Below are 14,988 nucleotides of genomic sequence, written 5' to 3' on the forward strand. Positions count from 1 at the left end.
CCAAAGCAAATATGGATTTTAAAAACCCCTCTGAAGAGTTTGGGTCAAGCAGGAAAGGGGCACGGGCAGGAAAAGGGGCAGTGCACTGCCGGACACCACCTCTGGTTAAATGGCAAATATTGCTCCTTCCTAAAGCCCAGCTCAGCCCCTGGGCTGGAGGTAAACCTTTCCCAGCTGCTGACAAACTCCTGTCAGTGCCTGTCCTTGTCCCGCCACATCGACCTCATTCCACCACCTTTTCCCAGTGATCTCTCCTTGTTTTCACATTTTTCTGCTCCAAAGTGCTGTTCTCTGAGGGCTCAATCTCCAGAAAAGCCTCCCAGGCCAGTCCTGTGTGCAAGTTTCCAGTAAATACTGTTGTAACTCAGAGCTGAAACAGAGTATTTGGGCTACTCTTGTGCTCTCTGTGTATAATGGGTTGATCATAAGCTTTTTTCCCAATAAGTGACATTTTAGGGCTGAAATAGAATAATTTCTGGGGTCTCCCAGCCTTGGTAAGCCACTGACTTCTTTATTCAAAGTGAATGCAGTGCTAAATAAATATTCCCTTGGAAGCATTAACATTTTACAGCTGAATTCTTCTCACACTTAAACCTCTGTTGCTTTAAATGATCACATTTGAGGTGTTGCTCTCGTATCTCACGAGGCTTCATCAGAGAGACTTAAAATAGAAAATGAGTGGAAAACATCTGTTCAATTAATAATTTGTCTCTTTTTTTGGCAATACAGTCCTAGAAGTAGCTTTACCGTGGAAATGTAGATTGCTGAGCTAACAACTCGTAACTTGATATTTTTTTTCAAATTAAATTGTTCTCCTCATTTCTGTGTCTTACACTTAAGAATGACCCAGCCTGGGAAGGGCTGTAGAGCTTCAGACATGAGCCAAGAGCTGGAGAAAGGAACCAGGTGGTAAAATGCAACACATACAAATAATTAATTTTCCATATATTTCTGTAATCTCTAAAAGGAAAGGTAATAAATTAATTGGAAAACAAGACAATATTGCTGTAACCAGCTAAGAAAAGAGTGCAGAAAATTGGTTTTTGAGTTACTATGAGGCCCTAAAAGCCCATTAAACAATCACAGATCATCCCCTAATTGGGTGCTCTGACACCACTTGTCCGTATTTCAGTGGGATCAGCACTCCTGGGCCTTCAGCTGCCTCAGTTCCATATGGGAGCTCTGCCCTTGGAAGAACTCTGGGGTTTCAGGCCCTTCTCCAGCTGACTTTACAGCCCAGCCCTTCCCAGAAATAGTCATATAATTCCCTGGGATATAAAAGCCCAGGTGCAACAGATCATTAATGAGCTCTTTACTCCTCCCCAGACGTGGCATTAAAAATAATCAAATAAATTAAACGACAGCTTAATCTGATAAAAATGAAACTTCAGATTTCAAAACTGTAGTATTAATTATCTTTTTTTCTTATTATCTTTTTCATCACCAAGCAACTCTTCTGCCTAATTGCTAAACAGTTATTTACACTTCAAACATGTCCATAAATTCCAGTCTAGGAAAACCAGGCTCTACACTCTGGCAGTGGAGTAAGGGAAAGCCACAAGCTTTTATTATGCCTTTGAAAGCAAACATACATATTGTGGGAAGTTACTGAGTTAACATATGAGGATGAGGATGCATCTCCAGAAGGCAGGAATCTCTAAGAAAATGACACTTTCTATTTCCCAACTGGTCCCATGTCAACTGCTGAGGGGGAAAAATGCCAAATGTTGGCATCTTCTGGTTAAAGAAGTTGTTCTGTTCCCTCCTGAGCTGATGCATGTGTTGTTGCCTACCCATAATCTCCAAAGGGAGATCCATTGGGATTTTGATATTTTGTGTTCACCTGTGGAATATGATGGGACCATCCCAGTGTGAGGATCTGCCATCCCCCAGCAGCTTTTCTTCATTAACCCCACGTGTGAACCCCCGTTTTCTGGAACAGCTCTTTGCCACGTGGTGTTAATCAGGAGTTAATGGGGGATAACTCCCTGTGTAAACATCTCCCTAGAAATGGGATTCAGATGTGGGATCTCCTCCGTTGGTGATGGCCTGATCACTGATCTCATCCTGTGGCGCCGGCAGCGCCGTCTTTGTGAGCGGCATCTCCGTCTTGAAAAGAGAATCCATTTTGATCTGGGTTTTGATGTTGAAGGACTTCTGGAAGGACTCAGAGGTGAAGTAGTAGATGAAGGGGTCAAAGCAGCAGTTGAGGGTGGCGATGCACAACGTGATGGGATACATGGTCCTGGCAAACCTCTCCAGGGAGCAGTTGGCGATGGCCTGGGAGCGTACGAGCGCGTACAGGAACAGGATGGAATTGTAGGGGACAAAGCACACAACGAAAATGGCCACGTGCACAATGATCATCTTCAGCACTTTCTCCTTGTTCGTCCCAATCTGGGACAGGGTGGCCGGCTTCCGTAAAGTCCGGAGAACCAGCGAGGAGCACGTGAGGTTGAGCAGCAGAGGGATGATGAATCCCACCACCTCAATAAATATGGTGATCTTGGACAGGTAGGTTTTCCAGATCCTTTTGGAGAACCCTTCGAAACAAGTGGTGCTGGTGTTGGACACGTTGGTCGTGGAGAACAGCGAGGCTGAAATTCCGCCGCTGAGGACCAGGATCCAAACGCCGGCACAGACGATGGCAGAATTCCTCCTGGTGCGGATGGTGCGGGAGCGGAAGGGATACACGATGGCCAGGAAGCGATCCACGCTGATGCACGTGAGGAACAGCATGCTCCCGTAGATGTTGGTGAGGAACGCCGTGCCCGAGATCTTGCACAGGCTGTCCCCGAAGGGCCAGTGCCTGTTGAAGTTGTAAAAAATCTTAAAGGGCAAAGTGAACACAAAAAGCAAGTCTGAAACTGCCAGGTTGGTCATGAAAATGGCCGTCTCGCTCCGCATCTTCATCCGGAAGAGGAAAACAAAGAGGGAGGCACAGTTTGTGATCAAGCCAAGGATGAAGACCACACTGTACACGGCTCCGTACAGGTTGTACTTGAAGGAATCATCTGTCAGGCAGGTATGGTTGTTGCTGTGGTTTCCCATGCCAAGTCTGGGATGGGTTTCCAAAGGCCTTCAAAGTCTACTTCAGTGACATCCATAAAATAAGGCAGGGAGCTCGCCCCTTCCCGAAGGAACACATTCTAGGGAGGTGGCTGGACTCCTTCCTACCGCATCTTCCTCATGGATCCTTTCATCCTGAAGGAGAGAGAGAGAACTGCCATCAGTCCTGAACCTGTCACCCAAAGTGGCTGTGCAAGAGAAATTCCCAAGTCAATGGATGTGCAAACAAGAGCAGGATTTAGTTTTCAAGCGAGTCTTTACAAATTCCTCTATTACTGGGATTTTTCACAGTTGAAGACAGAATTTACTGAATTTGGCCTTGCCTTTCTTTCCATCACTCTCTCATCCTCCTGTTTGAAGAAGAGTGATTGCTCTGAGCAGCCTGGTCTATGGAAGGTGTCCCTGTCCATGGCAGGGGGTGGAACAAGAGGGGCTTTAAGGTCCCTTCCAAGCCAAATCATTCTATGGTAATTCCAACTTTCCCCTTGGAAAGGTTTTTGTTTGAAATCTGAGATGGAATTGGCCCAGTGTGTTTGGAAAGAAATTTAACAGAATGAAACCTCTGAAATATTCTCCTAAACCTGTAACAGGAGGAGAAAAGCTGAAAGTTTTAGTGTTTGCTTTAAACTGTGCACAAAGGAAAGTTCTATGGATTTTCAACGTTTTTTGATGCAAAAGTATTTTGAAAATCCACAAAATCTATGATAACAAAGAGCTGCTTTGCCTTTTTTTCTACTTGAAAGTAGGAGCATCTTTACACATGTTTTCCAAAGTAGAAAACTGCTGTACCTCAGAAATGTTTATCAAAAACACTTCCCAAAGCCACGTTCGCTTTTTCCCCCCTTAAAAATGTCTGCAAATATGGTATTACTTCCAAGAGGGATTTTTTTGCAAGTGTAAAACCTTCCCGAGAAAGACTCCTCTAAGCTGTACCAACAGCTGCTTTTCATTCCTGGTCTTTGTTGAGGTTTGGAATGTGAAATTTGGGAAATCTCATGGACTACACTCTTAACGAGATTTTGTCCCAACTCAACAAGGTTTGGAGACAGGCGGAGTTAAAGTGAGCATGTTTTTACTTGGACATGGGTGCTTCCTGAACTGCCTGGCTCATCTCTCCTGGCTATTTTAAGTGTTTTTAATTCCTGTGAGGATATTCCCTTGGAAAGTCTCCTTGTTGGAGCGAGGAGGGTTTGTAAGTTGGATCAGCACTTCTTGGAAATGTGGAGCAAAGTTGGGTCATGAAGGGAAAGACCTTTTCCTTACAAACTCCAACCAAATATGAACCAGTTTGGAATCTCCTTGTAATCTAAGAAATTTAGGAGCTACAACTGGGAATAATTTGGAGGCGAAACCCTTGTGAAGAGTGGGATCCTTTCCACAGTCATGCCCTGACAGAGGAGTTTCAGCTCCAAACCTGTCACTAGTTGTGTTAAAGGTTGTAATGGCAACATATAAACAAATAGAATGGAGAAGAAAGCATGGATTTGGGATAATCTAGGGTGCAAACGATCAAAATCAGATGTTTTCCATATGTTTTCCTCCTGGGAAAACTCATGCTGACCATTGTTCTCGCATGCAAGCTGTTAGTCTTGCTGGTAAAATGGCAAGTGCTGGGAAAGCTGGAATAGCCATGGCTTTGCCGGGTGGAAGGGGCAAGTTCCTCACCTGGGAATGCCTGGAGAACCACAGGCTTCTCAAAAACTGGTGCTGTGACCCTGGGAGCAGGCAGCACCTTACCTTTGCACCTGGCAAAGTGGCAGGAAAGGAGGATGCCCACATCTCCCATCACAAATGACTTTCAAATTATTTCAACCTTTGGACATCCAAAATGATGAGTTGGACCTCGAAGGTCTCTCCTGTGGAAGTGTTTTTCTTCTAAATTCATGGTTAGATGAACTTGAGTGGGAAACAAGCTAAATAAAGATAACAAATATTTAAATTTATGACAAGGACAGGAGTAAAATCTCAAATGTGGGATTGAACTCACTTTCTTTGGCTCTGTGGTGGTGCAAGTAAGGAAAGGTCTTGCCTGAGTGTTAAATGCCTTTAAACAAGAGCTAAGTTGGACTGGAAAGCTCACGAACTCCAACAGGAATAGCTGAGCCTTGGCTTAACCCTCAGCCTAAAGCATTAAATCCTTGGCTTGGAGCTCCCTCCCAGTGCAGACACTCCCTGTTATCTCCATCAGGAGAGTTTGTGTTTATGCTGGAATGTGACTCCCTGGGTGTGTGAACCCCAGGTGTGCCACACTCTCCTGGTCCAGGCTTCACTCTGGGTCCTACTGGGCAGATCTCAGAGGGGTTGGGTGTCCTTTGAAACCTCACACAGCCTGGGAGCCCGATGGAAACCCTGCTTTCCAACCTGGCCTGGGTTTTGGCAGTTCCTCAAGACCCAGGTTTGGAAGGTGCCTTTGGAACTCTCACCTTTGCTCCTGACCAAGTGCTCGTTGCCTGTAGCCTGACCCAGATACTCCTCACACAGGAAAAAAGATGCTTCATCACCTGATTCTTTTCTCCCTGCTCTGCTCCAGACAGCCCCAAGGTCAAATCCCATTTTTTCCAGTGTCTAATCTCTGGGAATTGTCTGCCAGCAATTGTCTAGTTAACTTATGGGCTTTAAAATACAGCCTGGCTTGTTTACCTATGGAACCCTGAGGTGTTTAAACAAGCTGACAAGTGGCTTTGAAACCCAGCCATGTGCTTTAAATTCTGTAGGATGAGTCCACAGATTGAGTTTTCCGAGTGTAAAATTCCCTTTCCTTCCTTTCCACTGTGGATTAAAGCAGTGGGATGCTCTTCATGGACACCACGGTCACCACTGCTGTTGCCTTGCTGGGAAAATAAAGCAATATATTTTTAAAAGTTAAGTAAATACAGGATGACAAAGGGGTTTTCTTTATATTTCAGGCAGGGCAAAGCTTTAAATCCTATATTTAAACTGGGGGTGAGTCCAGGAGGGGAGGAATGTAACAGAATAAACCCCCTGTTTAATGTGATAAAATTCAGAATATTCTCTCTCCTGGCAGGGGTGGTACAAGCAAACCTCCAGCAGCCATCCCTCACATAACCCTGTTATTCAGAGTGAGGTTCAGCAGAGGGTTTACTCTTTTATTGCACAAGAATCCCATCCTCCATGGACTGAAAAGAGAGGAAAACTTGGTGTTACTTCCTATGGCGCCTTGAGCATCCTGTTTACAATTCTTGTATTTCCTCCTCCCAGCACCCCAAGACATCTCCAAACTGCCAGACTGCAGCTCCATCCAGAGCAACTGTTTGTTAGAACAGGAATTACCGCAGGGAAAAAACAAATTTAAAACCAGCCCGTCATTCCATTATCCCATTCTTCCCGCTCCGCACAGATCCCGTTCTCCACACGTGCAGCAAACTGAGGTCAGAAAAACCAGCACAGAGTCTGGGCCTGGCATTTTTGGCATCGTCACATTTTCTTTTAATCATGTGAGATGTCAGATGAGTGGATCTTTATCAGTCTGGACGCGAGGGGCTTCCTGTGTGTTCATTTAAACCACTGAACGCTGGCTTTGGGAGGCCTGGCACAGCCCTGATGGGAAAACCTCCCAAAGCTGAAGGATCTTTGCTGGATTGTCACGGTGTGTATTCAGGTTATCTCTTAAATCTTGAGAAACAAAGGTTTATAGGTAGAGAAGCCAAAGCCTGCAGGACAGTGGGGTTTGGGGAGGTTTCTCTGGGTTTTGTTCCAGGTTGTGGCACCACTCATTGTGTTTTCATAGGGTCTCAGCCCCTGACCTTGGAAATAAATCGGGATTTTCCTGGGGCACAGCAAGAGCTTTATTTCTGCCTTCTCCTGACAAAACTCAATTCACTCCAGGGTTTGCAGCTCCCTGCTCCTCACCCCACTGCTACAATGCCTGTGGGATGTGTAACTTACTCCCACCACGGAGCCCAGGGTTACAGCTTTACAACAAACTCTGCTCTGCAACTTCTTGGGGTTTATTTCCTTCCTTTTTTCCACTTTAATTAGGCAGAAGGCTCAAAAAAAAGGGTTTGTGGGGGGGAGATGTTTGGGTTTTTGGCAGATTTTTGCAGAGATGATAATTCTGTGTAAGGCTGTAGGACTTGGGTTCTTCCAGAATGCTGACTAGAGATAAAATGAGATTAAACTGCTATTGTTTGAATAGATAAAATCAGAACTATTATATTTAAAAAAACCCCTTTTTCTACCTGAAAAAAATTAAACATCTCAGTTCCTGCAATGGAATTTGCACTTACTTCGACTTTCTTTTTTCAATAAAAGTTGGATTTGGTCACAGAGGGCTCAGAGAGTGTGAACTGGAAGCAGCTTTAAGGACTAGCCTCCAGTTTGGGGCAATCTGGTGGATGATTTTTCCCTGTCCAGCGGCTGCCAGGCCAGGAGCTGGGGCTGCACAGTGATGCTGCCTCTGTTCTCCCAGTGTCAGCTGTGTGGGTTTATGGAAAGCTGGACCAGCTGGAGTAGGTGATGCTGGATCTGGCTTCTCCAGAGAAAGGTGGAGGGATGGGAAATAGCTTGGGACACCACTTTTGGGGTTGGCTCAGCTCGCTGAGTGCCTGCGAGCGCTCCATCCTCCCGAAACTCCTCGCAGATTCCCAGTAACCTTCGCCTGTTTTCTTGCCCGGTGCGGTAGGAGCAGGGAAAGGCTGGGATTAGAGGGTGGGAAGCGGAGCAGCTGCCTGTAAACAAAGCTCTATTGACGATCCGAAACTCTGGAAAGGAGAAATGCTTTAATCTCTTTCATTTCCTAATCCTAAATGATGTATTGGAGAACAGTAGGAAAGGAGCAGACAGAAGTGGGACTTTGAAGTCCACGGAGGTTTGTGGAGCTTCAAAGGGCCATTCTTGCCTGGTTTATCGGAGTGAATGCCCGGCCGGTATGCCGGGGAAAGGGGACGTTCGCGGGTGATTAGCATAAAAGCCAAGGCAGGAAGGCTCTTATTCATGGCTTTGACACTTATTGTGCTCAGTGTCACCCGGCCTGGCACTCCCCAGCCCTTGCTGCGGCTGCGACAAAGTCTCCTGTACCTGTGGGAAGGTGGGGTTGGGAGTTACTCGCTTCAGTCAGGTTTCAGCAGCTGCTTTCCAATCCTCTGTGAGCGAAAAACCCCAAACATGGGACCGCTTGAGGAGGCATCGGCTCTCCCTCAGCCAGGAGTGAGCGCAGGGATGCGCCGGGATGAGGCGGGAGCCACCGGCCGCTCCCGCCCCCTTGCTCTGAGCTGGCTTTGGCTCTTGGGGACCCTCACACCCCTCCACGTTCAACAGCTCCTCTCTGTCGTGCACGAGCTGCAGCAGGACCCCAAGTGAATTCTTCTCCAGGATGGAGCAGGGAAGGAAGCCTGAGCCTCTCCTTTAGGCCGAACCCTAAAGGCTCTCTCCTTTATTCTTTCCCTTTTTTTTTTTTTGTTTTTTGTTTTTTGTTTTTAATTGCTCAGCACCGCCGTTGTCTCCTCACTGTCCTCTGAGACTTACAAAGCATTTCCTGCTCGTGGTGCCTTCTCTGGGCTGTATCTGTTTTGGATTGAGCTAATTAAAATGTTTCCTTCAGAAGAGAATCGTGAACTGCCTTACCCCATATTCAGCCACTGATCCTCAGGGCATGACTCTCTTTTTGTTTGCACTGAGAATGTCTCTCTCCATTTACATCACCCTTTAACCCTTGGCGTGATCTGCCTTTCCCCATCCCCAGCAGCCTCCAGAGGGGCTGGGCCGCAGCCAGGAAACAATGGAATTCACCCCAAGCTTCCCAGCGAAGTTTGCATTATTTAACACTTGTAAGAGGGGCTTTTTGCTTGGCCTTTGGTGCTGGAGGAGTGCGGGAATGCTGCTTGTTTGGAGCGCCAGGTCTCTCACTGAAGGGGCATTGCTGGATAATGGCAGCGCCGGCTTCAATGGAGAAGATTTAGATGCAAAGAAAAGCTGATGAAGTGCTGAAAAGCAAAGTTACCCTGTCTGACTAGGTTGTTTTCACCCAGGAATAATGTTTGTGGTGGAGGTTGCTGCGTCCTTGATGTAGCCCTGGTTCTTTACAAAGTGTGGCTAAGAAAAAAAAACAACATAAAAAATAAGCGACTCCTGTTTCCCTGAGCCACTGGGGACTCCAACAACAGGCCTGGGTTTATTTGCTCACAGTTCCAAAAGGTTCCCAGTCAGCAGCCTGCCCAACAAGCTGCCTTTCTTCGCTTTCCCTGACACAATTTCCATGGCTCCTTGGCCATTCCTTGGCTTTTTGGCTCCTTGTTGCCTTTCCTCAGCTCCTCTGAGCCACATGGAGCCCTCCTGTCACCCCATCCTCATCCCATTGGGCTGGATCCTCTGCACTCCCTTGGCTGAAATGGGAGAGCTGAACTTTCTCCTCTGATTATCCAAAAATTATGGACTTTTCCCCTTCCCTTGTAGCAAGAAGGTGCCAGCACAGCAGCACAAACACCGATTTCACCTTGGCAAGGTGGCCTGGCTGGAAGGGCTCTGTCTGGATTCCTCTGGGTGCTGGGCCAGTCCTTCCATGGCGCTGGACACAATCTGCGTTTGGGACCTTGAGGGACCTGAGCTCTGCGTTTATTTACTGCAGGGGGCTGATCTAATAAGGTTTTATTCTCTTAAATGGCTTTATCCTGTGAGGAAAAGGGGAAGTTCTGGGGACTGTAGAATCCCAGGATGGTTTGGGTTGGAAGGGAACTTAAAGCTCATCCTGTTCCATCCCTGCCATGGGCAGAGATACCTTCCAGAGGGTACTCCAAGCCTTGTCCAACCTGGCTTTTTCTGTAAAGTGTTAAAATAAGTACGAAATGACTCCACAATGCAGAAGTATCCAATCTCAGACAGACAGCAGTGTTTCTGCTTCTTAGAAATCAGATTTCTAATGATGAGATCAGGGCAAGGCAATGACATTTTGGCATCGTGCAAGGGCTGGATGCTGCTTTTCCTGCTAAATATGGTTATATCCCTCTGTAAAACACATGCTGGGGAGGAAAAGGGTGGGTTGTCTGCAGGTTCAAGAAAGGAAAATGGGAATATTATTGGAGGAAAAGAAGAGGTCTGTTGTGGCTGTGTGTTTACAGCATTAGAGGGTCTCACAGCCTGATGAGCTCATGTTTTGTCCAGAGACAGGATCTGCTCTGCTGCCAGAACACACCTTTGTCTTGGGGCTCAGGGACTGATGAATGTCCCTTAATTTCACTTGCCAAGATAAAGAGATTTTCCTTTTCCTACCAAAACCCTTACAAATGATCCAGCACACTTCCCTGCAGCCAGGGTCAGCTCAGGCTGGTCTGGCTCCGGAGCAGGGTGGATCTTTACCCCTTTTATGGGGCTGAGCTGGGAGCTGGTGCAGGAGGAAGCCTCGCAGAGCCACTGTCTGCTCTGGGAATAAAGAGCTCCTCTTTTCAGGGAGAGAATTTCCCTTCTGTGGAAGGTGGTGGCTCCCCTTCCCTGGGACTAAATTGGATCCTTATTTAGGGAGGAGGAGCAACATGTGGAGGAACACAGTGAGGCTCTGCACGCACACTTGACCTGGGAAGACCTGCTGAGGGTGGCTGAGTGCTCCAGGAGCACCCCCACCCAGCCCATCCCGTGGGGACGGCTCCTTTGGGATCCTGGAGCTCCGTCAGGATGGGAATGCTGCTCCAGCCACACAGCCCTGGCCAGTAACGCTTAGACATCGGGAAATAGAGCCCCAAATCCCAAATAAGCCTTAAGCAGGGTGAGGGGCAGCTGGCACCCGTGGATCACGGACATGGCATCCATCCAGATGGCTCCAAGTGCCACAGTGACAGAATCCCAAATTGCTTTGCCACGTCCCCTCCAACGGTGCGCCCTGTCTCCAGGATCTGGCCCAAGCTTTGGATAAAACTGCCTTAATTCCTGCTCTTGTGCTCCAGCCATGAGGTCACAGCTGGAGGAGGGATCCATGTTCCAGCTGGGAGAGCATCCTCCCCCTGCCCAGGGAATGTTTCCATCCCTGCTCCTCAGCAACCCCAGCTTTGCAGATCTGTGCCTCATTGCAATGCCCTAAATGAAGGTGAGTGGGGAATTGGGGCATTTGTTGTGTTTGTCCGTGTGGAGCTGAGCTCCCTGGAATTTGGAGGACATCGATTTTTATCAGTTGAGGGGGATTCTCATTTTTAGCCTCAAAGGATTCCAGTGACTTGTTCAGCCTCCTGTCCCATTCCCTTCCTCCCTCCCATGTGTTTCTGGATTTCCTTTTGAGAGGAAAGATGTGTGCCGATGTCTTTACAAACAGTTTGATGGGAGTTAAGGTCTGAAATGGGTCCTAGTGCCTCTACTGTCTTGGGGCAGCAGGTTCCTTACCGGGCCCAGACAGTCTGGTTCCTGAAACAGGCACGGGTCTGCACAAGGCTGGACTTCTGAACTTTGGGGTAAAACAGTAGGTTCAAGGGGGGATATGGGATAGGCGGTTCGGGAAGGCTGCACCTTCCTGGTACCTCAGGCAAGGGGGAAACGAAGAGGGCAACGTGCGGCTGGGAGTTCGGGATAAAAGGGAGGCTGTGCCCTCCGAAACCTCGAGAGAGAAAATCCCATGGGCGTGTGCCCAGTGGACTCTCTCCTCTTGTTCGAATAAAGTTGAAGGACTCCTCTGTCTCCCTTTTGGACATAAGCGTTGGTGGGCTGTCCTGACACTTTTAAAATTCAGAGGCTTTGAACCCCCCAAGTACCAGGGTTTCCTGCCTGTTTTGTTTTTAGGGAATGCTCCTAAGGGCAAGAAGATGGAAAAGTACTACAAGGGGGGGAATGTCCTTATCACTGTGAACTTTGTACTTCCCACCCTCTGGATTTGACTGTTCTGTTCCTATAGGGCAGCAATACAAAAACCACACACAATTGTCTCCTCTCAAACAATGATTTGGGATTGTCATTAAAACCTCCGAACTCTTCCTGCAAATTCTTCTGCCATGTGCTTATATCGTGTTAAATCTTCTCTCTTCCAAACAGCCAAATCTTTAAATGATGTTGTTCATCGTTCATTTTACTTCTGACTCCCGGTTTTTTAGAGCTGTCTTTGAATTTTTCTCATTGAAATTTGCTGCTTTACAGGAGTAGATTTTGGCCATGAATGAAAGCCAGTGATTAAATAAATTTTTAAGGTCTTCAGTATAGTATTTATAACTTAATTCCTAATTTTTAATAGAGTTTGTAGGAACCAGCCCTCCATTAAACGAAGGTGAAAGTCTAATTTATGCCACATTTATACCCAACTCCTTTTTAAGCTTAAAGTGTCTTTATGACACTGACTCCAAGTACAAAAGAAAGCTGTAACCAAGGGACCGTTTTCACAAACGCACAACAAACAACAGGAGAGAAAAGTCCTAAACTTGTCACCTGCAGTGCCACAACGAGAATCTCGATGGGAATGGAGAACTACGGTGGGAGTTAGAACCATTTCCATGCAATCTGGAGGAGTAGCTCACACAGGACTTACTTTCCAAAAGTTGGAGCTCATCTTTCTGCCTTTAAGCAGCCCCAGCCATGGCAGGGCTGGAGCGGGAGGAGTGGGAGCTGCCAGTGTAGGGAAAACACCGCTGGTCTCCAGTGAAACCCGGCTGGGTTCATCCCCCACATCCATCCGAGCCTTCAGCTTCCAGAAACCCCTCCCGGAGCTGCCATGAAATCCGGCCGCTTTTCCTGCCTCGGGAAGGGGACAGCAGGGACTTACCGGGATCGCCACCATTCCCGCGGCTCGGTGCTTCCAGGGGATCCCTCCCTGACAGCCCGCAGCGATCCTTTGTGTCCCTGGGACACGAGCCGCGTTATTCCCACGCGGAAAATCCCACTTTGTCCAAGTTCAGCCGCTCATCCTCAAACTCCGCGCTGGGTGGCAGCTGCCCGGCCTTTGTTCCAAGCGGGATCGGGGCTGCCGAGCGCTGCTGCCATCGTGTCTTGGGAAAACGGGACGCAAGAATGGGCCCAATGTCTGGGCAGGGGCTGTGGGCAGGGGGAACTCCTGGGGGTCTCCATAGGAAACGCTTTCCATTGGACAGGGATGTGTTATTAGCGCCGGAGCCCGCCCCGCCCCGGGTCTCCGCTGGGTCCCTCTCGCGGGGCTCTATCCATGGATTCCCTTCCAGAGCCTCTCCCAGTTCGGAATTAGCAGCTTAAGGACAGCCCGACAATGAGCAGCGCGGATTTCCTGAGCAATTAGCCGGGGGACCCAGCCTGGGAGAGCGTGCCCGATGGGAAGGAGCCGGGAAAAGCTCCTCAAAGCTCGGATTTTCCTTCCCGCGGCCGTAATTGTTTTGCCTTCCAATTAAGAAAAGTGAGGAGCAGAGGGGGGGAGCTGAGGATCGGGAAAGCGCTGGGAAGCTGCAGAGCAAAGCTGGCCGTGAAAAGAAAATATCTCCCTAAGCAGATTTAGAAAGGCGCTGTTTGTTAGGCTGGGGGTTGTTGTTTTGTTTTAAATCTTCTCAAATGAGCTGACTGGAACAGTCTGAGCTCTTGCCCTGAAAGCGCTGGATTCCTGCTGGAAAACCGGTCAGCTTTCCTTCTCCAGGGCCGTAATTACAAATACTCAGGGAAGCGTGGCTGCGTCTGCCTGGGAGCTGCCCCCGAGAGCCGCGCGGTGAATCTGCCCTCTGCCTAAAAACTGGTCATTTCCCCCTCTTACCTTCGATATCAGCCCTTCAGGTAGGGACGAGGTTCTTCTGGCAGCAGGAGCGAGGCGGCGGATGGTTCATTTTATTCCCTTTTCAGCTCTCTCTGTTTCCATAGGGCTGAAATCCCGGGGCTGCTGCTAAAGCCCAGCCTCCCCCTAACGCGTCTCGCTCGCATTGTGTTTGTCTCTCCTCTTCCTCCGCTCTCCTTGGCTCTTCCCACAGGCAGCCAAGGCCAGTAAACAACTCATTGTGAGGCTGGGATGGGTGTAATTCCTGGGGCTGGTGGCCACCGTGGCTGAGTCGCCTCTGCAGCGCGCCCGGCTGCTGCCACAGGCTTTTATCCTCCATGCAAATAACTTCCTGAATATCTCATGTAACAGCCCAGCAGCTCCAGGCTGCTAAACCCCAGCCTCTGCGAGCTCTCGGTTTAACGAAACACAAAAACAGGAGCGTGGATTCGGAGCGAGAACGGTGGCGGTGCAGATGTTTCCTGCTCCCGATGGGCAAAGGTCCATTCTATTTGTTTAGTCACAAAAGAGGCAGAAAATGTGGGGGAATGGTGGCGGGGTGGCCCAAGGCATCGCTGTCACCGAGTGTGGGGGCTGGCAGAAGGCTCAGGGTGGAAAACCCACCAGTATCGCCAGTAAACTTATCCAGAAACCCGGTTTCGTGGCTTGTGAGCATTTCCAGGCGGCTGCATGGAAATGTTGATCCCTGGGGAGATGCGGCTGCTCTTCACACCCATTCTCATGCGAGGGTGAGAGATCAGTGGGGACCCACTGACCAACACGGCGGCATTTGAAAGCGTTTTTTAGGGAAAAAAGAATGTTGGGAGCTGGGTGTGCTGCCACAGATTAGGATGAGCTCACTGAAACCTTTTCACAGATTAACATCTTGAGTCTGAGCTTCAAAACTGCCCGGGCTGGGCAAACCCATTAGAAAGGAGACTGATGGCTCCTTAAAGATTAAATACAGCATAAATCTTAACCCAAAACTTCTGTGCCTCTTACAGAATTTAGGCAGAATGTGGTGGTTGTGCCAACTTTGCTGCTGCTGGAACGGACCCAGGCAGCTGTGCCTGGCTGGGATGTTTGCTTTCTCTCCGCAGTTATTGGTTTAATTAAACTCTCCTGACAAAAGTCTTCAGCTGTTGGGAACTTCAAGGGCTGGGAGAACAACTCCTCAAAATGTTACAGGAGATTGGGAATGGGATCTACGCCCTTTGTGGAGTCCATCCTTCTTAAACCGCCGTAGTGATTCCAGCTTCACATCTGTGTGTGGTTGGCAGAAGTTGTAC

At 48.4% G+C, this 14,988-nt stretch overlaps 1 protein-coding gene across 2 annotated transcripts; it reads right to left on the reverse strand.

The window, feature by feature from the left end:
* Positions 1-490: 490 nt before the first annotated feature.
* On the reverse strand, positions 491-14,192 carry LPAR4 (lysophosphatidic acid receptor 4). 2 transcript variants are annotated; one of them, XM_048318630.1, is made up of 2 exons: positions 13,703-14,192; positions 491-3,204 (listed from the first exon to the last, which is right to left on the reverse strand). In XM_048318630.1, exon 2 carries the CDS (start codon positions 3,049-3,051, stop codon positions 2,005-2,007), a length of 1,047 nt encoding a protein of 348 aa, XP_048174587.1. In that variant the 5' UTR covers positions 3,052-3,204; positions 13,703-14,192; the 3' UTR covers positions 491-2,004. The 2 variants fall into 2 exon arrangements, with proteins under 2 accessions (XP_048174587.1, XP_048174588.1); XM_048318631.1 differs by lacking the exon at positions 13,703-14,192 and adding an exon at positions 12,755-13,602.
* Positions 14,193-14,988: the final 796 nt, after the last annotated feature.

Source organism: Corvus hawaiiensis, chromosome 14 (assembly GCF_020740725.1).
Source record: "Corvus hawaiiensis isolate bCorHaw1 chromosome 14, bCorHaw1.pri.cur, whole genome shotgun sequence".
NCBI lineage: Eukaryota > Metazoa > Chordata > Aves > Passeriformes > Corvidae > Corvus > Corvus hawaiiensis.

Excerpts from the sequence above, each read along its gene's own strand:
- LPAR4 (XM_048318630.1), bottom strand. The coding sequence starts at position 3,051 with ATGGGAAACCACAGCAACAACCATACCTGCCTGACAGATGATTCCTTC.